Consider the following 23,705-nt stretch of genomic DNA (forward strand, 5'->3'; position numbering starts at 1 on the left):
AGGGCTGGTGTTTACTAACCTAACACAGCCGTTTTAAATCCGCGGCCCGTCTGCATTTTATAATAGTGTCGTATCGCCGTGCTTTGCAAAAATACAGTCACAATTAATACAAATAATAATTCAGCAAATGCACCAACAAAATGATGGAGAGGCTAACTTCTCAGCGTTTTGCCACGTGACTTGGTAGCTGCTTGCCTCAGACCCCCGCCATCTGTAGTCACTGAACAAGGCGGTCACTGTTTGTGAAATAGAAACAAACACCCAGCTAGACCATGAGGCTAAGTTCTCCCGCCAGATGTTTCCAGTTACTGACGCCCGTCGTCTGTTTACTCTACGTGGGTGTCTTTCATCGTACGCCTGCAGCCCGGGGGTGCAACTCGTGTTGCTGAAGGTTCAAAGCTTTGCTGACTTTATCGTAATTTATTTCAGGCGTGAATGAAACCATTGGATTTGCGGGGCCTCTCAACAACTTCTGGGTGTTTGCGGGCCCTGGGTTGTAGATTATGCGAGGGAGGAGAGGGGAAGTGCCCGGTCTTCGTTGGGAGTGTGTAAGCCGCAATCTGACGCGGATTTCCGAGAGCCACGGGAATTTGCAGGCGGCACGAACCGCCCAGCTGAACTGTTTCATTTGATGGACCAGTTTCGGTTTATCTCGCCACAGCCACGTCCTGGGTGGGAGATGACAGTTCGCTGGGATCTCAGACACCACCACAAGGCGCTTCTCGAACTCTGTTCACAAACATTGGTTCCATAAATTTGGGTCTCGAACAGCGAGATGCAATGAGTTCGATCACTCTCGTGTGCGAGTTAGTTCCGGGTTCCGCAACTTCGCCACAAACCACGCGCTCAAATTGTGTTTCCGTTTGAACCGCCGACTTCTGCTGTCGAATTTTTTTTTAAAGTTCGGAATTTTAATCGCCGGACGCCGTGCGGAAGCGGGACACAGCCTGAGCCGGTCTCACGAACAAGCTGATCGTCGCTCAGCCCGTCAAATTCCCTGCCTTAACCCCAGCGATCATCACCACAGCTCGCCACTGGTTCTTGTCATGAGCCAGATAAATCCACTCTACCGAGACGTAATTGTCACGCAGTCTAACGCAAAATATGCGCGCTGGCCCTTCTACGCTCTCGCGATTTTCTCCAGTCATTTCGAGGAGCTGCAGAAGGGATTATCCCTTGAGTGGGTTCATTATACATCGCCACCCGGGTGGAATAAAAAGGTTCAGGACCATTCCAATGAATTTGATTTCTGTTCTTGCTGTAACGCCGTGGCTGATTAACCGCACGTGACTCAAGGGTGCCTCGCCCCCACTTCCATTACAGAAGGTAACGTCCCGTTGGAATTAATTAACGAAACAAGATTGGCTCCAAGTTACATCCTCTGACTTGCTCGCAAGTTCTGAACCTCTTTCGTGTTTCCCGTTCCAAGGTTATCGAGTTTCTGAGCAGTGACGCTTTGGATACAAACACTTCAATTAAAGAAATATAAATAAATTGCAGATCAGCAGCACGGGCGATGGAGTTCCGTGCAAAAGCGGACGTAACTCGCGAGGACGTGCAGAAATAATGCGAGGCAAATGCATCGAAGAATTACGTCGAGATCATTCCGTTCTGTCTGTCTTATCTGAGGTTTAGTTACGTCATAATGAAACTTGGCTTACGCGGTTAGGTTACTCCTATCAGTGAAAATGAAATCTAAATCAAGTTTTGCCGTCCTTCATCTCAGTCTTTCACACGAAGTCGCTCGAGTCTTCGTCGTTTCCCAGTCCCAGAACAACAAACAAACTTACGTTTTACTTCATATTGAGACCTGCAGCGGAAATCGACGCTAATTACGTACTGTAAAAGGCGACATCTCAGGTTCTGTGGAAAGTTTGACTCAGTCACTCGCCATGAAACTTCCGTGTGCAGAAGACACAGTCGAATCGACGTTTCTTTGTTTAATCCTGCGTCTCCCTCGAAGCGCCGACTGTCTCAGGATGTTTAGTCACACGAGGGTCTAAACATGCGTACATTTTGTAACATCTTGATAATCGTTCAACAGAGATAAAAATATTTTGAATAGGTTACGCGCAACTTAGTGCGCTTTTGTCTTGGGCAGACTTGCAAGTGAATTTGATGATAAAATCCTAAAAGTTTGCCCCGCCATCTAGCTGCTGCAGTGTCCTCTCGCCGTCATGGTTGCATGACAGTAATCTCAACAGATGTGCGTTCTTTTTATTTCACAGAGCTGAAGAGTCTTCTGGAATGTTGCGCGCTCTGATGACGCCTCTAAAACGCTGGTCAGTTTGTTTCGGACTGCGAATACGACGCCGTCTTCAAGCTCGTCATCGTGAGAACCTGCGATTAGATCTCGACGTGTAAGAATCGATTTCTCGTTCTGCTTCGACCAGCGTCGCTTGTTAGCGGCTGCTAAGTTGATCGATCACTCGTGGGTGCCGCCTTCCGTTTGAACCGACCCGGGACTTCATTTTTGAAATTCGGCTAATTACTAATCTTGTGTGGATTCCCTTGCTGACAGAAACGTAGAGTAGACATTTGCTTTCACGCAAACAACGCCCTCAGACTATATTGAAATTTTGCGGTAACAGCAGCGCTCCAAGCTGTCGTTTCAAGGAACAAAGTGACTTCTCTCAGTTTACGCCGATAAACGAAAAAAAAAAAAATGTACTGCGTCCTTCTGTTTGTTGGAGACAACACTTCAAACGGGTTTACACATTACGCGAACATGGAACAGCTGACGTCTTGCTAGTTTATGCGCGTTGTTTAACGACGTTGTCTTTGCTGAGCCTCTAAAATCGTACAATTGGACGTTGTGCCGTACAGGCTGATAGAAATTTACCGACGTTTCAGAGGTACCTGCATCAGCATATTCATACTCGTCGACGTGCGGTCCTGATGACTGCGCGTGGTGAATCAGGATTCAGAAGGAGGCGTTTGCGTCTGTTTCTATGGGGATCGCTGTTTGTTTATTTAAATGCCACGCTCTCAGGAGTAAATCTGGCTGCAACGAGGGCGCCAGGTAGCTGTGCCCGTTTCATATCGCGTTTTCTGCAAGGAAACTTGTCAACATCGGAAATGTAATCACGGCTTTGACCCAGAGGCTGTTATGTTTGAGGATCTGTATATAAGTCTCAATTCGGCTGTGCGTCATGTATCAGAATTGCTTCCTGGCCGCGTAATAACTGCAGTCAGAGCCAAGGTTCTGTGCCGCAGAAATACCGCCATTCCATACAAAATTTGCCCAAAATCTGCCTTCGTGACACCGTCCCCCCTGTCTCCGCGTTCTCCTGAAACGCACTGCCACAGTCAAATATACCCAGAAGATGTACGTAAATCATTTCTGCTTCTGTCACGTCCTCACGCCTCGCTTCCCGTTTTCAGCCACCGCTTCCTTCCGTATCCCTCCCAGTTCATTTGTCATCCTGTTATTCGCCGCTGCGGTTCTGTAGTCCGAGCTACTGATAGCGTCGTTAAACAACCACACGCACAATCGGTCGGAGCGTGCAGCAAGGCGAGGCGAGGCGAGGCGTAAAGCAGCTGTCTGAACGTTACAGGCGAAGTAATTCGCAGTCGCGTTCTCCGGCTTCAGAGGTACAAGGTTCGTGCGCTCTCGTGTCCTCCCGGGTGCAGATCGGCAAAGTAGATTTCGTTCACGGACGCCGTCGTGAAAGTCATGGTTTTCTTCAGGCTGCCCACGTGAACGCAGCAGAATTAGCTGTCGCCTCACACACTGTTTCTTCTTTTCTATTTCCTTCGAGTCTTTGGTTCGTTCTCGTGCTTGTCTGTTTTGCCTGTGTCAGTGCAGGGGCTGAGGCGTTCCATTTCTCTCCGGGTGTCCTTTGTCTTTGACTAGTTGAAACCGTTCTACAGGCTTTCGAGTCACCCGTTACTAAAACTTTATCTGCGTCCTGCGTCATTGCGTGTCTGTCTGTCTGTCCGTTTCCTCCAAAATTTTCTGAAATATTTTCAACTTGGATTAGCTGGCATCTGTCATAATCGCTTTTTGAATTAAGAGCTCTTAAGATGAGATGTTTTACTTTTCAGCTGTTGTTAACGAAGGGAACGTGTTCTTGACGCAACGCACAACCGAAGGAAAAGTCATCCGCTGGCCTGGCTATTGTCATTTTTCTCATGTGTTGGCTGTGCGTTGACACGACGTTTCGGGAGTTGTATTTTCTGCCGTCTTCAGGTGGTGGTGGTGACAGTTGAGATCGAACCCGGGATTTTAGTTAGAACTCTCGCCACGAGATCGCTGTACCGTATCGAGGATGACGCGAAACGGTTCGTGTCCTGTGTTCGGATTAAGCTGCCACTTAAGTAAGGGCGCTGTTTGCAGCGCGAACAAATGAGTGGGGACGCTGTTCGCACTTGAACGGCGAGTGGGCTGAATATCATAGCTCGTTTAAAGTATTGATTGACAGTCATTGTCTGCATGATTCTGCCATCAACACTTGAAGCAGTCAGCGTTTCCCGACTCTCCATCACGTTTTGGTTTTGGGTCCATTTTTTGTTTTTGTTTTTGTTTTTGTTCTCTCCGCCTTCAATGTCCGTGTCCATTTTGATCTGTCGTTACTGGCAGTCGCGTTCGTGCGTCAAAATCGCACTCGTCGAGAAATTCTCGTTTCGTTTTCCTACCCAACGCAGAAGTTTGAGTGCGCCCGTCCACATACGAAGAAAACGTGGACGATGATGATGATAAGGGACTGACAAAGGCGCTAATTCGAAAATGCCTTTTCTAAGTAGGGTGGGTGCTCTGACATGTGTTGGGCTGTAATCTTGGTGATCAGATTTGAGGTTCTGACGGCGGTCAAGATGCCGATGTTGGTTGTGATGCTCTATTGTCTCACAGGTAGATACTAACGTTTCGGATAAGCATGCTGCCTCTATCTTCAGGGCGAAATGAAGGTGACCAGTGCTTGATGATTTAAGACGTGGTTAACGGATTTTATTAAAAGCGGGTAAAGTAGAGAACTTCTTTGCCTGCGTTCACGAGCGACGTCAGTGCGAGTTCTGCAGACGGAATTCGTTTTGAGGTTTTGCATCCCATGTGCACCACTGTCGTGTAACGTGACGGAATTTTTAGAACTGTGACCTAGTGACTTTTAAGTTGATTGGCGCTGTTGGAGACGCTGCTCCGCCTGGGATTTCTAACCGAGTTCTTATTCCTTCAGGATGTTGCGGGCGCCATGTTAGCGCGCCTTCTGCCACGGAAGAACTTCCCGTGCACTTGACAGAAGCTAAGATAAGCAAAGCCTCAGTCGCCTCATCGGGAGCCCTAGACAACAAATGTGGTCATTTTGGTAACGCTGCTGGTTTGTCGTCAGTAATAGTGATATGAGCACTGGTGGTGACCCTCCCCTCGTCGTCGTACCCTGCACCCGGCGTGACGAAACGTCGGCCCACAGCAGCCGCTGTCCCGCAGTTCGCACGATTCAATGACGTGCTGCCATTGGTCCGGATTGTGTTTCTTGTAACCCCCACCGAAGCTGCTATGTGCCAGTTTCGCGGGCGACGAAGCGACCTTCTTCAAGGTGTAGTAATAGTGACAGTCTTGCTCCTGGCGGTCCTGGTGTCGGTCCCCGTGGACGGGAAGAATGCGACGGCAGCGGGGGTGGTGCGCCTGGCAGTTATAGCGCCGGCAGATCACGAACATGAGCAGTCCCTGTATCGCGTGCTGCCCGCAGTGCAGTTGGCGGTTCGTAAAGTAGCGGACCCCGTGACGGGGTCCCTTCCCGGCTGGGACATCCGCGTGGAACACAGGGACTCCCACTGCTCCTCGACATTTGGGCCCCTCGCCGCCTTCGAGTTCTACATCAACCGGAGCGCAGGTACAAAGCAGCATCGTTCGTCGTAGTGATAACGAGTTCTAGGGCTCGGATTCTCAATTTTCTGTCCGCGGTGGAACAGGCCTGTGGCAATGAAAGCTCTGAGGTTAGAGCAGGGTTAGGTAAAAACGTCATCTCCCGCTCACGCGACGAACCCAGGGTGTCATGTGCTCTTCTCGAACCCTCACGACATCGTGACGAAAAATGTCTGCGTTGCTTCAGAGTCGCCCTTCAGTGGAATTCTCTCCAGTCAAACAGATTCGCTGGATACCGCGAAGTTCTTTGACTTTGCCCCCGGTCTGTATAACGCACACGTGTGCCACATATCCGATCTGACGTTCGGTGGCTGCTTTCAAAAATCCATACACGTACAAAACTCGTTTCCTTTGCTTAACAATAGTCTTCTGGCGGACATTTCGACCGCATTTGTTCTGTCCATTTTATTGGCATTTGGCTTTTACTGTGTCATCGAAACATTATTAACTTCGTGCCGCGGAGACTCGGTTCTCCCCCGTCACTACCATTCCGCCGCTGCTCCGTTTTCACTCGCGAATCATCCATCGGGGCGATGGACTCCCTGCCCGTCCGCGCCCGCGGTTCCGAAGAGACGCTCTCTCCCCGTCTCTACGATCACGTCTTAAGTGAATTTTCCGTGGACTCTGCGATGCTGAACCCACTTGCCGCAAAATGACATCTGATTAGACGCCTTCGGAGATTCTTTGCTGGCGTTTGTTTTCATTACCACTTTTATTGTGCGTTTAGTGTTACATTCTTAATTTCCGTTTGTGTCGCGATAAGTGTACGTGGGAACCACTTGGTTGCGCCAAGCTGTAAACTGATAGAATACAACTTATCTGAATTAATGTCGCGTAGTATTTGTTCTGGTTAGTTATTGGATTGGAAGAAGAAGTCATTGAATTTGCTTTATTAATGGGCCACAAATGTTACGTGTCCCGAAAAACGTGTCTTTGTGGTTGTGTCTCCAAGAAATGGGGACGACTCGGGGTAGTCCGTCACAAAATGCAATGGTTCAAAGTAGAACCACGCGCGACTGTAAATCCGAGCGAACTTCGCACTAAACGTTTTAACGTCGACTGACGTCGGTTTTGGGACTGGAGTTATTCCACCAGCTTCGTGGCTCGTCATCTCCCTCACAATGAATGCGTCCCCGAGGCTCAAAGCAAACGTTTCCCGCTGTTTGTCCCAGTAACTAGTCATTATCCCGGCAGAGCCTCAAAGCGTCACAACGCAGCAGCAGCAGTGCCCAGTCTTCTGACCGTATTCGAACGAACCAATCACGCAAGACCGGGAAATGTGTTTGTTGTTTGTTCATTAGCCAAGTGCGTGAATGGAACACGCCGATGCGTATCTTAAAGTCCCTGTTTCAAAACTGGATTAATGTTAAAAGACAATCAAACCCTTCAGGCTAATTCCATTTTTGGTCTAATCTTTAACGAAGTGTCGAAAATGCTTTGTTGTTCTCCCACATTTTCTTGAAATAATAAAAAATTTCTTATGCGTGTTTATTCCCGACTTTGTTGAGTAAAGGGTTGTCCAGCAGCGACATAGATCGCTTTTGCGCCTTTCAACGAAACATTCACAGTCGCCTAGTAATCCTGACCGCAGACGGACATGCGACGCTCTTAATGGCATGTCCATCGGCTTCAAGCGCCTTTTCCACTCATGGGTGTCCTGAGGGAATGCTTGTTTTAAAGGAACCCGGCCCGGGGGGGGGGGGGGGCTTGAAGGGCTGTCTCTCTGGCGCCGACGTACTTGCGATGTCGTAATTAATAATTACCGCAAGGCGTCCGTATCTGCAGCTGCGCTGCATTTCTCTGTCCTGGAGACTCAAGGGCAAGGCACTGCGGTGTTTCAGAGGGCTCATGTGCCGGGTGCCACTTCCGCCGGTCGTGTCATTTTGCGCCTTCCGCCCAGATACTCGCGTGTTTTCCTCTGTCCGTTGTTTGTCCGCGTCTCTGGAGTGTCTGGTTACCTACCAAGCGGCCAAACCGATTTTATAGAGCAAAAGTGTGATTTTGTACTGTGGGCGTTTTGAAACAAGGACCTTAAAATGCGGTATTTTGTTTTTCTCTTCGAGAATACCATCGCAGGTTCAAGGCCGTTTTTGGTTCCGTAAATCTGCTTGCACTTTAATTCACACTCGAAGGGATTAAACAGAAGAACAGCAATTATCGTTCGTTTCCTTCTTAATTTAAGTCACTCTGTATATACGTACAGTTTTTTAAAGAGGCATTATTTCCCTGAAACCCCGTCTGAGGTTTCGCTAGAAACACGCAACGTCAGAGCCCAGTGAGATGTGTGAACGAATTTAGAATTCTTTAAAAGAGAGTTCTTTGTCGCGAAACAGAAATGCGCACGTCACTAAATTTACGACTTCGCTTACGACAGTTTCCTGACAAGTTTACATTTTAACTTAGACTTCACAGCAGCGTCAGGAGTGCAGACCACGTCCAGAGACTCGAAGCAGACCTTGAGCCACCGACGTTGCAGAGAAACGGAAGTTACGTGCACTCCGGTGGAGTACGCGTTTGCACTATTTCTGGCTTCGTCGGTGAAGTGGCCCGTGTGCCGTTGTTGCTGTGAGCGTGACGTCCGTCCGTGTGTGTTTTTATTGCCGTAATGAGACGGCAGTGGTAGTTGTTAACGCCATCTGTCTCCACGACAATTAGCGTTGTGCGTGGTTACGCATTGCGCCAGCCGCGTGTCACTGGCGGTAAAAAAACCTCCCAGCATAATTCAGTTTATTTAATCTGCGTCATCATTTTTTCCTCCGACTAGTTAATTCAGGAAGCCGTGAATCCAAACCTCGAAGGTGTACGGTTCTTACGAGCCTCGACACGTTCTTGCAAAGCCAGTTATAAATGCCCTTACCATATAGAGCAACGTCATTAAATTAACGAAGGTAAAATAGCGTTGCTGTCGGCACTTTCAAGGACCGGCAATTTCTGTTTATTTGCCCGTGACCAAGGAAACGATTAACAAAACAAATGACCGAACTTTTTGGCGATTAGAAAACCAAGCAGAGGTTAAAATGATATGAATTATATTTTAATATTATCATTACAAAATCGATCTTTCCCCCTTCAAATATGAGAAACGGTAGACTTCAGCAGCTCTGTGGTGGCACCCATAATTACCACAACACAACTCCATGGAACTCTTCCTTTTGTACACCCTTGTCCCTTTTTAATGTTCAGTTTAATGTTATCGTCTCAGCATCGACCAGGTGGCAGGTTTTTCCGAAATAAATCGCACTCGAATGTTTGGTGATTCGATGTTCACAGTTAGTCTAACCTGACGACGAGGTTAAAAAAACGCCCTGAATTTAATTCCGCGGCTCTAATTCGGGTGGCGCAGCGCGAAGATAATTAACATTTCCTGTAAAATACGATTCGGTTTTGCAGTTCTTGAACCAATAGTCGAAGAATTATTAAATCGATGTGCCGTACTCCGGTGTTAATTCAACTTTAATTGCGTCAGTTCACAGCGGATCAGCAGGAAATGTTGAAGTCGCTTCGTCTTGAAAATGCGAGCTGTGGAGTTACGAAGGCTTTTGGGATTTGCGCTGTGCAGTCTAGCAGAAATTGACCGACGTTTCACAGGTGCTTACTGCCTCCATCATCAGGGCTCTGATTGTCGATCGGAGAGATAGAGTACGACTCATGTCACTTACAAGCCTGCACGAATTTTTTAAAATACTGAAGAAAATTGCTTCATTAAACGTATTCGTTCTTGAGAACTAATAGTAGCTTAGCTGGTCAATAAATTCGTCCCAGCAGCCCGCCACTGGACCCTGTCCTGAGCCTGATGAACCCAATCATAACCTAATTTTTTTTAGATCCGACTTAAAGTTATCCTTCTATATGCGCTGTTTAGATTTTTCCACTAAAATTTTGTAAGCATTTCTTGTGTCTCTTTGTGAGCTACATGCCAAATCCGGCTTACCGCTGGGAGAACTAAGCATTGCAGATCTTTACGTTGAAATAAAGATAAAAAATTAAGATTTGTTTGAATGTGGATTTAAGTGTTCTTGCTAGTCTGGGATTTGAGGATCTGGTAAATTTTGTCAGTTGCCCGGGGCACACGTGCGCATCGCAGGGTGTGACCCGTGTTCCGCGTGCCAAGTACCAGTTTCCTCCGTGGCGCTGCCAGACCGAAAAGCGTGCAGCAGCTGTGCGTTGCAGTGCACATCTGCGAGGTGCGTGTTCGTTGTTCCAGAATTAATTAACAATGCGAGCTAAATTAACTGCGCTAAATACTCTCGTGAAGCTATGCATCGCCACTCTTCCATGCCACAGGTAGATCGCATACCGCAGCAGAGACAGCCGTCGATTGTTCGTTCCTAAGTCGCGTAGATCGTGCAATGTGGACGCTGTTCTGCCAAAATTAAACTCTTCATGACCTCAAAATAAAAGCGAATGCTTTTCCTGGCTTGGCACACAAAATTTGACGTATTTTTTGTATCACAGAGTGTTTACACCAAGTCTTCTTTCCTTCTATCTGACCCTTCTGGTCTTTGTTATTAAATTCAGCAATATGGAGGACGCGCGCAAGTCCCGTATCGAACCAACGACAGCCCCCATTTGCCCGCAACCTGCAAATCCCTTCCGTTCGCACAGCGAGCGGTGGAAAACAAAGCGGACCGATGTTTTATTTAATTAACGAAGCAGCCATTTCCCACTATAAGTCGGCTTTATATTTAATTAGTAAACTGTGAATTCTGTCTTATTTCGCCGTTTTATCGTACGAACACAGCAAATACACGCGTCTGTACTTTTGAGTCGACGAGAACAGAATTGTAGTACCACTCACGGCTTTTAGCTAAACCAATTTGTGCAGAGAGAGAGAGACGCTTTGTTCGCTGTCGATAAAACACTTGGCCGCTATGTCCCGAGCTTCGCGTTCTCTCGCTGTGTCCTGCTTTGTACTCCTTCGTCGTGTTTTCGCTTCTCGCTATTCAGGATCACACCAAATGCACAGCCGTTCTGTAGATTCCCAGCGCCACTTGTCTCAGGATGTGGACGCGTCTCGGTTGAGACCCTGGCTCTGTGGACGACGAGACGAGGAATGTCGCCTGGTACCTGCATCGCCATGGAAATTGTATCCGAGCACGTGTAGTGCAGGTTGCCTGCACGATGGGGGCGTTGCACTGAAGTACTTACCGCAAGCTGTTGAAATACAGACTTCGTGAACAGAAATTCAGAATCGTATTGTATGTCGCGAGTCACAGAAATATTCCGCTGTTTTTATAGAATTACGGAAATTATGTGAGTTTGTACGTGTGATGCCTTCTGAAATCTGAGACAAAACTTGTAATTCACGTTCACTCGACGGCCGCCAGCTTGGTCCACCTGCGTCACAGAAGAACAGGCTCACGTATGTTTGTTAGCTTTCCTTCCGTGCTCTATGGGTTCGCTGCCCCCAGTTTATGGAAATCGCCTTCATCTGTGCATAATTCACGTGAAAGGTCCCCTCGAGATTCCATGTCCTTACAGTACCGGATCGCTGCAATGTTGCCAACATTTGGGGTTTCCACCAGAAGCAACACGCGTGTCCTGGGAGGCGTTAAATTGTATTTGTGATGTAATTATTTCAAACAGTTTCCGGCTTGCGTATCCTTACCGATTTAGGAATAATTTAAATTTCCGGGCGGTCTCTCTCCCTTTATGGAACGAACACCCGGTGAATGCGTGGGATCAGCACAAAGGCGTGCATTTCCGGCTGTGATGTGAGTCCAATAAATTGGAGATCAGTGATGCCAACCTGCAGGCAGACATCATACGCCCAGTCCCCGAATCTCCAATAAGTTCCGCTGTACGTATCAATTAGGTCACACGGCAAGTCCTTTCACACTGACCGTGGTACTGAATGTTCGTCGCAAATCGCATGGAGTGGAAGTTTAATCAGGAGTCGTGTTTGTCTGTCTCTTTCATGTCCGAGACTGATCATGTGTCATCTGGTATTTTGAGGGGGTTAGGGCACTCTGACCCTACCGGTTGAACGGCTCGGTCGTCTGTGCGCCTTGTGATTGGCTCTGCATCTATGGGCGTGTGTCTGGCAACAAATTAGCGTGGATCGCAGAGCGACTCTCGGAATTGCACAGTCTGCGGCACGGACCGGAAGGCGAAGATGACGTTTGGGCAGTGGAAGTTTGCATCCGGTGCAGAATCCGTTCGGGAAGTAAGGACGATGCACGACTTACCAAGACACAAGAAGAAAATGTAAATGGGAAGACCAGAGCAAATGTGGACTCGCCGGTTTTGGTTGTCAGAACGAGCCGTGTCCTTCCTTGTCCTTTGCAGGGTGGAGAGAAGAATAATAATGACGATTCGTGAAATGAAAGATCCGTCGTTAAACGCGGTTGGTCCTGCTCGTAGACCGTTCTGATTTAGAGTTCCAGCTGATTGAGTGGGATTCAGTGTCGGCAACGGGAATCGAAGAGGAGGCTGTTCGTGGTTTCTTCTGACCTGCTCTCTGTGCGTGTTTTTGTGCTGTACGACGTTTGGTTTCGAAATACAGGGCGCCCTATTTGTGGCTGCAGCCTCCGCCTGTCGAAACGCTAACAATGTTTCATCCCCCAAGGAACGGTCGCTTAGTAACAATATCTAAACTCACAGGTGTAGCGTATCGATTTTTGCGGAAGGATACTCGTCAATGGGTGATGTTATTTTCATGAACCCTTCCACATGAATGCGTCTTCTGTTGGTCTTCGGACGAGCACACTGAAAAGACCCACACTTCAACCCGCTGACTGACGGTCGCCATTACGCTGTTTAAAGTCGCAGGCCGCAGTCCTCATTCGCAAGATCGCGGTGGTAAATCCGTGAGACACGCGTGAAACGTCTCTCGCGGCAGAGGAGGACCTGTCGAAGTGTGCCGAGGTACCGTCGGCGTTGAGGCGAATTAGATCTCGCGTGGAAACAGACCTCGTCCTATCACGTCTCATCGAAACGTGTCTGTAGACCCATGACACAGACATGTGCTTTAATATTATCATCAGATTGACCAGGTCAAGGAAGATGAGATGGGAGGGGCACGGGGAGACGAGAAATGCATACAATATTTTGATCCGAACACCTGAAGGGAAAAGATCACTTCGAAATCTAACCGTACGTAAGTGGATAATATTAAAATGGATCTGCAGGAAAGTGTTGTCTGGATTCATCTAACTCAGAATAAGGACCAGGCTCTTGAGATCGCGGTAACGAACATTCTGGTTCCATAAAAGACGTGCACTTTTAGTTTAGTTAGTTAAGTACGTAATTGATCGTGGCGTGACTCATGTCGAGTTTAATTTTCGAGCTCCTAATTATTTAATCTTGCTGCTAACCGCGTGGTTAAATCTTCGTAATGTTCTGTTCTTGTTGGTTTCCTTGCTGTCAGATTCCTAAAACGACATTATCTGTGAGAGGGGGTTTGTGCTCACAGTCTAGGTTCGAATCCCGACTAATATTGCAATGTTTATGTCTGATTTTATGAGCGCCTACAGTCTTGCTTCTACGTGGAGGCTCCCACGTTAAAATATCGAAGTACCAGCGATTCCACTTGGTTTCTCCACGAATAGGCAGATTGTCTTCTGTGTTCGTTAGGTCTGTCGAAAATCCTTCATCAGCTTCTACGTTCTCCCTGAAGACTAAGGCGGTAGGCTACCTCAGCATCATCTTACTAGTACTTAAAATGGCGCTGGTCGCTGCCTCATGACACTAACTGGGTTCGTTGTTGTGAAAATTTAGGTGCAAATGAGTCAGGACTTCGATGAGTAAACTTCACGAGCTTCGCCTTCTGGCTCGATGCGCTTTGCCGCTGTAAAACCTTACACCATCGCACATGACCATTCTTCAGGATACTAGTAGGACCAGCGACTGCGAAGTTAGGATCTTTTCTATCAGCGTTCAGTTCAGTTCTTAAAGTTTTGTTTCGTTTTGCAAATGTAGGTTTAGAGCCAGAAATAACAGGCCTTTTCACAAAGTTTGGCAGAGATGCTCACAGTAACATCAGATAGATGAGAAAGACATAGATTCGATGCTTCGCGTTGGCAGATCTTTTGAGCAGCACCGGTCAGTCGGTGAATCTGTTCCTGAATTGTCTCTGCGTGTTCTGTCTTGGCAGAACGCGTCGCCGAAACGCCTGTTCCATAACTCAGGTGACAAGAGCGTTGTTACTTCGGCACCCGACGGAAGGCGTCGGGTGCCGAAGCGACGCCCCTCGTCCGAGGAAGTCGCGATTGTCCGGGTGCCGAGCCATTAACTGTGCTTGCTCGCCCCGTTCTCTGAGCAGATGCTTTCCTGGGCCCCGTGTGCGACTACGTCATTGCACCCGTGGCCCGGTACGCCGGCGTGTGGGGGATCCCCGTGCTGACGGCCGGGGCGCAGGCCGACGCGTTCCGCCACAAGCCTTTGTCTTACCCGACCCTGACTAGAATGATGGGTTCATACCGGCTGGTGGGCGAGGCGCTACGTCACATCCTGCACGTGTTCGGCTGGCAGGTGGCGGGCATGCTCTACCACAACCACGGGGTCGGGTCACCACGTGGCAATTCCATGTGCCACTTCACCCTGGGAGCAGTGTTCACGGCGCTCAACCAGACGCCGGCACACCGCAGCTTCAATGAGGACACGGCGACGCCCCAGGAGTACCGCGAGCTTCTGCAGTTCGTGTCCAGGAGCGCCCGGAGTAAGTGTTGTCTTCTAGTGGGCCGGGGGGAGAGGTTTCCAGCTTGTGCCTTGAGAACTTTTTCTTTGCATGAAACGCAACTTTTCAGCACGCCCGCCACCTGCTGACACTGGCGTTGATGATATTCTGAAGGTCGACGTTTCGTGAGATGCTGGCTGACGTTTCGGAAGTTCTTCATGCTTCTATCATCAGGACGATGAGCTAGGTCCTCTGAAATGTCGGCCAGTTTCTACCAGACCACATGGTGCAGCTTCTCAGCAGACACTTTCCTCGTAGTCGTTGCCGCGAGGACCTGACAATATTCTGTCACGTGTATTCAGAGGGTTTCGATGATTCAGGCAGTCGTGGGTTCGACTTCGGATAAAGAAAGACCAACATTTATGAAAATACCATCACTCAATAAAATTTTCTCGGGTGATCAGCCGCGTCAGATGGTTAAACAATAAAACCGACGTTTCAGGGACGACGTCACATTATTTTACTCAAGGCACTATAAGGACTTGTACCACTCTAGCTTTGCACCAGGGAATTTTACCTGCAGACCACAATAACGTGTTTAATGATGGACGAAAAGTGTTACTAAGTACGCATTTCGACATTGTTTGCAGCGAATGTCACGGCGAAATGCATTTAGGTGTTTAATGGAATGGAACAAACTGAAATTGTCGTTCACTTAATTTCATCACCTCGTGGTTGTGTATTCAAACAGTCGCCATTTTGCATTTTGGCAAATTGAAGTCGGGCTGGTGATGTGTGCTATCATCACCTCTGCTACATCCGGTCTGTGAGACCGCCGACCACGTTTCGTGCGACAGATAATAATGACTGCGAAGTGTTTAACATGTCACTCGTGCAGCAATTCAGAATCCATTTCGAGTGTCTGGTTATTCAGATTCCTCATCCTTGCTTGGTCTTTACGTGTTGATTAAGAAATATAATTTCTTCGAGGAGTTTATAAATTTGTCTCTGTATCCCTTTGAAGCCAAAGTTCGTCTAAATGTTATTTAAGAATTCAGTCCGTACCGCGAAGAAAACACCGCAATTCACCATTACAAAGATCAACGCTGTTTACAGCGAGAATCATACAAAACCCATAAATGGGAAATATAAAATTGTTGAAGCAGGTGGTACATATAGTTACCATTGGGCTTTAAAGTGTTTAGGTGGGTTTTTTTCTTCTAATTCGATTATATTTGTGTCTAAAACGACAGAGTACTTTTCAAACCGGATTGTTTCTGTATCAGCTACCTTCGTCATTGCCCCATAAACAGATATTTTTAATATTTCTTTGTACGTGCGATTGAAATTTGGTTTCACCTACATTTTAAGGCTATGAACCCAAAAAAGAGTGCGACTGAATTTCACACGGTGGGACGAATTTTTGAACAGTTTGGACGAACCTTGTACCGATGCTTCGCCACAAAAATACGTAGTTTCCTGCTTTGAATGGGAGTGCATGAATATGAATTTTGTTGTTGTTGTGGTGTCCTGAGCCTGAGCTGCGCCCTGCTTCTTGCTTCTCTCCCCAGGTCGTGCTACAGTCGCCCCTAATATCCCGTGCGGTAAGTGTGGATTCACAGATTTGAGTTGCACCGTTACAGACACGGGCATGTGTGGAAAGCGTCCAGACACGTATCTTGACGACAGGAACTTGGTTCGTTTTATAAAATATCAATAGAAATGTTTAAAAATTAACACTTTGAAATTTTTATGGCGTTTCTTTTCTGAAAATTTTCTGCCTTAAATAACATCGCCATGGGAGTTTAATTCTGATGACTGTTCTGTAATAATAATAGTAATAATAATCGCGCTTATTTAAGGCTGTGTAGTTGTTATTGTCTTGCAGTTTTTAACGGTAGAATGTCTGTGGATCTTTAATCACGTTGTCTGGGCCCGAATTATGCACACAAAATAACTGAATTTCGTTCAGATGTGCTGTCGGCCGCTTCTCATCTCCCGTTGTGTCCTTTAGTTCATTATTGCATGTTTAATGTTAAGTGTCGTCGTATTTGTGTTGGCACAGGACAGAGCTGCAGTTACGACATTTATTTAAACGTCAACATCTGTTCCGTTACGTCTGATTTACTGGTCTTGAAGGGTTAACATGGTTCAGAACGCGAAACTGCATTAAAGCAGGTGTTCGTAAGAGACTTGGCTTTTTCCTTTTCGTGAGAGTGACACAGTACAGCCTCTCGTGGAAGAATTGCCAAATTCTTCCTCTCTTAAAAAAGTTCCCTGTTGTCATTCAGCTACTTAAATTCAGCGCAGTACCAACATTAGAAGCCGAATTTCCCACGAGCTGCCTGGAGCAGCCACTCATAATCGCTGTTTCTTGTGAACGGTCGCGTCTTACGCCCGGAGTTTAGGAGGATTACGTTCTTCCGTGACGGGGCGTCATCCCTAGCGAGTTTCTGAAATCGGTTTAAACCCGTCTTACTAAATGCTTAGGTAATCATTAACACAATACCAGGTGTTTAACGTTCAGGAACTGAGCCTGCCATCAGATTAAGTCTCCCTGAGCTGTTGTATTGTGTTGGTATAATTACGTATATGTCACATTAGCAACTCGCGTTTACTAAAGGTTCAGTTGAAAGTTAGTAGCGAATTTGAAAGGATACGGGAGGAAGTGGTCTTGGCTTGGTTTTAGGCAGTATCCCGGAATTTATCTGGAGGTACTGTGTAAAACCACGAAAGGTTCGCCCCGTCGCTGTCACGCCGGCCTGCGTTCCTTCCGTCAGTCGCGTCCGGACATTTTTGCCAGGAACTTGGCAAGCTAATCTGCAGCTTGAGTAACCTTCGTGTTATGACGTCAGCCACCTCAACTTCTTTTAATATATTTTTCCTGGATTTATGTTCGTGAATTATTTACGGCGTCTCACTGTGAAAGCCGTTGGTTCTACACACGAGGATTTCTCCCCGCCTGCCTCTGCGGCTGTTGACGAAAGAGATTTAAGAAAGGCAGAGTGAAGTCTGTCCTCAGTGACGTGACCTTCATACCGATGTTTAATGACGACGATCTGTTTGTTACACGCAGTTAGGCATTTTGCTTTGCGACTGAATAGCGGAGCACGCCGTTAAACGCTGCCTCGTTCAGCTGCAGTTTCCTGCCTGCGTCTCTCTTATTTTAAACCGGTTAAATTTTCTCGGTCCACTTACTTAGGAAAGTTTCTTAAAAAGAGAATGTTAATCAAAGGCTAATCAAGTCTGGCGTGGGATCGCAAATTTTTCATTACGTGTCTGATCGTCATTTCAGGAAAGCTAATCTTGTAGGAGGTCATCAACGTTTCGGAGAATTATATCACCTCCGTCTTCAGGGTAGAAGTCAGTTCAACACTTATTTCATCCGTTCCTAGTCAGAATGTGATCACGAGCATTTTGAATAATTTGCATTGCAATGCCGCATAGAATTTTATAACAGAAGAGACAAATGTGTGTTACGTCGACGCGTCTGAGATTAATGACGCCGTCCTCAGTGCGTAGGACAGTTTTTTAACTGCGACTTCCCGCGAAGAACCACGAATATTTTTTTGACAATTTAAGTGCCCGGCATTTCGTGCTAAAATGAGCCGTCGAGTTGAATGCGTTCGCACCGACTGGCGTTGCAATCTCACTCCAGAGGGCTCTGAAATTCCGACCGAGTGCTTTGTTAACTAAATGTTTTTGCATTTTTAAATTATGACCGTTGTATTCTTTATGTTGCGTTATATAAATGTGTGCAGTGAAATGTCGCAATGCTTTTGTTTGATATTATATATTGTAGTATATAGTGAAGTTGCCATGGCAACGAATCGATGTGGTTTTGTTTGTTACAAATAACGTGGAAAAGGATCAGTGCTGTTCGATGAAATGGAAGACGAGGAAAATTATTATGAAATAATCCTAATTATTTATTTCTTAATAGCGTATAGGCCTGCAAATATTGTTATAATATTATTATTATAAGGAAAGATGTATCTTTCACAAGCTCCGGCTAATGAACGCGGGCTGTTAACATTTTAAACTGATTTGTGAGACGTATTTTGAACGTTTTCTGCTCTTTTTTTTGTAAGAATATAGTGTTTCGGAGGTCGAATTTGCTTCTGTCATCAGGTGAAACCTGCTGTTGGAAAAATTATTTTCGAATTAATATAGCACAGCCACGCTTCCGAAACGTCGTGTGTTTTATCCAGAAGACGAGAGGATGTAGCAAGTGCAGTGCATGTCAACAATTGTGTTCTGAGTTTCTTGTGTGACACTGAACCAGGAACCTCGCGTTTACGTGCGTTCCGATGCACGCCGTCGTGGCGCCTTATTCGTTCAGGTAACAGCGGGCCACAGCCGAGAGGCTCGGGTCTCATATTTCAAGTGCACGCCAGATAAGAAGGTTCTTAAAAATTCAAAAAGTCTGAAGTATGATCATCACATGATAAATTCTGTTTTATTTTTCTATTCTTGTGATCTTCTCTTTACGAAACCTCTACCTAACGAACCACCTCCGGAGAAGCTTATAGTCGCTCATTTAGCCAAGCGATTTCCCGCCGTTTATGGAAACCGGAAGTTCATTGGAAAGAGCCCGCCAATGGTCCCTGTTTTGAGTCAGTTGAATCCAATCTACCCTCTCGTATCCTGTTACTTTAATATTGGTATGTCGTCTACGTCTCGGTCTTCCGAATGGTCTCTTTCCCTCAGACCTTCGAACTAAAATTGTGTACGTATTTCTCATCTCCCTGCGCGCTACATGCCCCACCCATCCCATCCCATTCTCCTCAATTTGATCATCCTAATAATATTTGATGGACAGTGGAAATTACGAAGCTCCTCGTTGCGCGGTTTTCTTCAGTCTCCCGTCACTTCATCCCCCACGGTCCGAGCGTTCTCGGCGGTGCCTTTCTTGCTCTCAAGCGATCGCGGTTTCTTCGACGCGAGATTCCTTGCACTCGCTGTAAACCATTGAGCTGTTCCAAAAATAAATGAGGGGTCACTGCAGCTGACCGCGTTATCAAATTTCGACAGCAAACGCCCTATTACGTGCGCGCATGGCACGTTCTGTGCTCTGTACTTTTCTTTGTTACCAGTGGAGTGTGGCTTTCGTTATTCTGGTTTGCAGCGTTTCGGAAGAACATACCGCCTCCATCTTCTTGCTTCGTCCGTCTGTCCGTACGCATGAAACTACTCGACGAGGGACAAGAATTTGTGATGCCAGAGAGTTTTATGAAGAATGTCGAGTCCTTTGAAAATTAATTTATGAGAGGTAATTTCAAATTAAAAACACTTTTTTAAAAATTTATATAAATAAATACTCGACAAAAAAGATTGCATCACCGGATTTTTTTAGTTCGTTTGTACAAACGTTCGCTACGGCTCGGGATCGAAGACTACCTGCAGCTGTGTCATCGATTTTCTTCCTGTGATCTCATAAAATAGGCGGTTCTGAATGGAAACACGTATTTGCTGCTTCTCCAGTTATTTCAGCAGAAGCTCGCGATGGGAATAGAGGAGTGTTGACTCAGGTCAGACTTCGCTGAAGCCAGTTGTTTCATTCTGTAATTTCGAGCTGCGTTACAACATCCCCTTTCGAGTATTTTCACTTCACAGCCCGCGGTCTTTCTCAGTCATTATATTAACACGCTTTCCGTTTGTTGTGATGACAGACCCTCAGTTCTGTCCAGTTGTCCATCTGACTTCATCGAAAGGCTACGTAACCGCGCTACGAGTTATTCGCTGTTTGAATTTTAAATGTGGCGTAATTCCGTGCTGTGTTCCATTGCATTCGCGTTTGTGCTCTCGTTGCTTCGTGGAGTCCAATTATACGGGAGTTGGTTCCAGCCGGGAGAATCAATTTACGTTCGGGAGGCAAAAGTAATTCTTTCAGATTGGCCTGCTCTAAGCGATCGTATTTTCTGTCCATGAATTTGCAAGCGATGGAATGTTTTCATATGCCAAGGATTTGCACACAAGACGCTCTGCTCTCTCTCTTTTGAGATACGATGTTTTGAAATTATTATTTATTATTGACTGCAAATGGGTTTATACCCGGTGGCAGTGTCCTACAATAACATACAAAACAATGAGACATAACAGAACAATGAGATACATCAACACAATGAGACAGAACAAAACAATAAACAAAAGGACACAACAAAAACAATAAGACACAATAAACAATGAGATACATCAACACAGAGACAGAACAAAACAATAAAAAAAGGACACAACAAAAACAATATGACACACAAACAATGAGATACATCAACACAATGAGACAGAACAAAACAATAAACAAAAGGACACAACAAAAACAATAAGACACAATAAACAATGAGATACATCAACACAGAGACAGAACAAAACAATAAAAAAAGGACACAACAAAAACAATATGACACACAAACAATGAGATACCTCAACACAGAGACAGAACAAAACAATAAAAAAAGGACACAACAAAAACAACACATCCCACTCAAAATCAACCAACTCATAAATTACAAAACCATCCAACCTCAAGTACTTAACTTAAAAAAAAAAGAACTTAATACCACCTAGACATAAGACAATAACTGTAATGTATTACAAACGTCATGAACTGATGCACTCACACAACAATACAAGATACCACACTCAAAATAAAACATCTGACACACAATAAAAAACACACATCCACTAATTAATCACAATACTTAGAGTAGAATATAAAGTCCGCTCTCAGTACATGAAAATTTTATCCCAAAGAACTACAGCCCTTCATCACTTGGAGACTAAGACACTTCACTTCCCTTATCACCATTTATTCCCAACTTAATAACCCTTAGCTTGTAACTACTTTTCTGGCCCTCTTTCTAAAGGTTCCTAATTTACAGGGGAAAGACTCTAGCACGCCTGGAGGTAATTTGTCCCAGCTTCTTATGGTCCTACTTACAAAGGAATATTTGCCTACATCCGTTCTTTGTTTCCTAGTCCTAATTTTCCGAGTATGATCGTCCCTGCCCAGGTAGCATGGCTTTAGTAATCTATCCTCTATCATTTTCCAAGCCCGGCCCCCCGTGTATGCTTTGAAAAGGGTGCACATTCGGGCTATCAATCTACGCTGTGCCAATGTTTCCCAACCAGATTCGTTCGTGAAATTTGCAAATTTAGCCGCTCTCTTCTGCACCCGATTTAGGGCTCTTACCTGTCCTTCCCTGTAAGGGTCCCAACACACAGCTCCATATTCAAGTATCGGCCTCCTGTTTTCGTAATTATCACTTGTTTTAATTTCTCATGCCTCGATTACAAAGAGTAATGAAAGACGCAGACAAAATTGTAGTCGGAAAATACGAAAATATGATAATATTAAAATGGACCGTAAGGAAATAGGTTTTAACGGTGTGAACTGGTTTCACTTGGCTCATGACAGGAACTAGAGGCAGATTTTTGTGAACACGGCGATGAACCTTCGGGTTCCGTAGAAGCGCGGGATTAATCTTAACCAGATGAGCGTGTCTGTCCGCTGGGTTGGTGTGACGTTTTCGTTTCAGATACGTTCATTTGGTCTCGTAATGAAACTGCCTACTGTAGAGGGCAGGCTAATTGGTGTTCGAAGCAGGTGGCCGGCGAGTCTGCCGCTGCCGAGCACTGTTCCCGTTATTACCGTGTTTTGTCGGTTGGTATTGGACCAGAGGACGTCTGAAAGGATGCTCTTCCGGTCGGACTGTTATCGTTCGATCTATCGAACCAACAACCTTGTGCCGCTCTGCTGGACTTTGTGTCTATTAACAGAATCGGGTTCGAAACTCGGTGTTCCGTATGAAGAAAGCACCGCTCTGTTAGCTGGTTGTGCCCACTGCAGGCTCAAGCAGGTTGGAACGTCGTACTCCGCCTGGTTCACTCATTACCCGCAGAGCGAAGACGCTCTGACGAAGTCAGGCCGCGTGGTGTTCGTGCGGATGAGAACGGACATGTGTCAGGTGTGACATGAGAGGGTGTAAATATTGGTTTTGGGAGGAGTTCCAGTGCTAATTGTAATTCATTTGCTTATGTAAAGGGCGTTGTGAAATGTATTGTGCAGTTCATAGAAGCTGGGACCCGGGACGCTCCTCGCTGAAGTCTTAAACTTCGTCTCTGTAACACTGAAGTTCCGTCACGACCACTGGCGAGGTGAAATGATGTCAGGAATTCACCGCATTTCGCTAGCAACACCGTGCGGCTTCAGTGTTCACCGAGGTCGTCTACTTCCAGTTCTACCGTATAGGTGTAGAGAAGGAGATCAGTGACGCTGTACTTTGAGCCAGCCATTTAGTAAGTTGCCGCCTGCCTCACGCTGTGTCCCTTCACTTGCAGTCGTGGTGGTCTGCGCTAACCCGAGCACCGTGCGGGAGATCCTGTTGGCTGCTGAGGAACTCAACATGGTGGACAGTGGGGAGTACGTCTTCTTCAATATCGAGCTCTTCAGCAGGTGAGTACCCTGGCCTCCCCCGGCCGCTCCTCTGTTCTGTCCTGCTGTCACATGGAGAGACGCGTCGTGGCCTATTTCAAAGCGCTGTCTCGCAGACGCACTGCGGGAACTCCGTGCTAACCTAACACGAGGTTTTTCTTGACAAAATGTTTAAAAGACTCGGAGCAAATTACCGATACTACGAGCATCAGTTGTTACGATAACAAAAGAACGCAGCCCCGTGCACGCGGTCCTGCACCTTCAGTTCATCAGCGATGCTCGTCTGTTTCGCCACGAAGTACGTGGTGATAACGAGTGTGGAGAAAATTACACAGTCAGGAGCTTCATTATCGGTGCTGCTAACAAAATGTTATTTGGGCCAACAAATCTGGGCGGGTCGTGTGGCACTCAAGAAATTCTCCGCCTTTTGTGGAAACTGGAGGTTCGCTACCGTACTCACGAGAGCCCGCCACCGGTCCAGGCGAATCCAACTGACGATGTTTCTTTTCAGTCGATTTTAATATTATTATCCCATCTACGGCTAAGTCGCCCAAGTCATCTGCTACTTTTTGACGTTTGTTCTCACTAGTTACAGAGAAGCGGAGGTCGAATACAACTGGGATTTTTTTAATGGATCCCCAGCAGGAAACTGCATTAAAAGTTTCTCCCTCGTTCCTGCTCGGCTTTTGCTGTTTCCTTCCAAGAAGGAAGGCAGTTTCTTGCGCATCGGAACTTCGCGATGGCCTGGGACGTCGTGTATTTGGAGACCGTGCAGCTACTCCGCGTGGGCG

At 46.5% G+C, this 23,705-nt stretch overlaps 1 protein-coding gene across 10 annotated transcripts in view; it reads left to right on the forward strand.

Moving 5' to 3' along the window:
• LOC110827775 (atrial natriuretic peptide receptor 1) overlaps window positions 1-23,705 on the forward strand; it is an 85,000-nt gene that overhangs the window by 24,413 nt on the left and 36,882 nt on the right. For 6 of the 10 annotated variants that reach the window (XM_087359663.1, XM_087359662.1, XM_022059756.2 and 3 more), the window contains one exon: window positions 22,821-22,935. In XM_087359663.1, coding sequence (XP_087215789.1) covers window positions 22,821-22,935 — 115 coding nt within the window. Of the gene's footprint in view, window positions 1-5,174; window positions 5,832-14,126; window positions 14,523-22,820; window positions 22,936-23,705 lie in introns of those variants that run through there. The other 4 variants (XM_022059757.2, XM_022059758.2, XM_022059763.2 and 1 more) reach the window with 3 other exon arrangements.

Source organism: Zootermopsis nevadensis, unplaced genomic scaffold, assembly GCF_977971745.1.
Source record: "Zootermopsis nevadensis isolate Lab colony 2312 unplaced genomic scaffold, Znev_1.0 Znev_ptg000032l, whole genome shotgun sequence".
Classification (NCBI taxonomy): Eukaryota; Metazoa; Arthropoda; class Insecta; order Blattodea; family Termopsidae; genus Zootermopsis; species Zootermopsis nevadensis.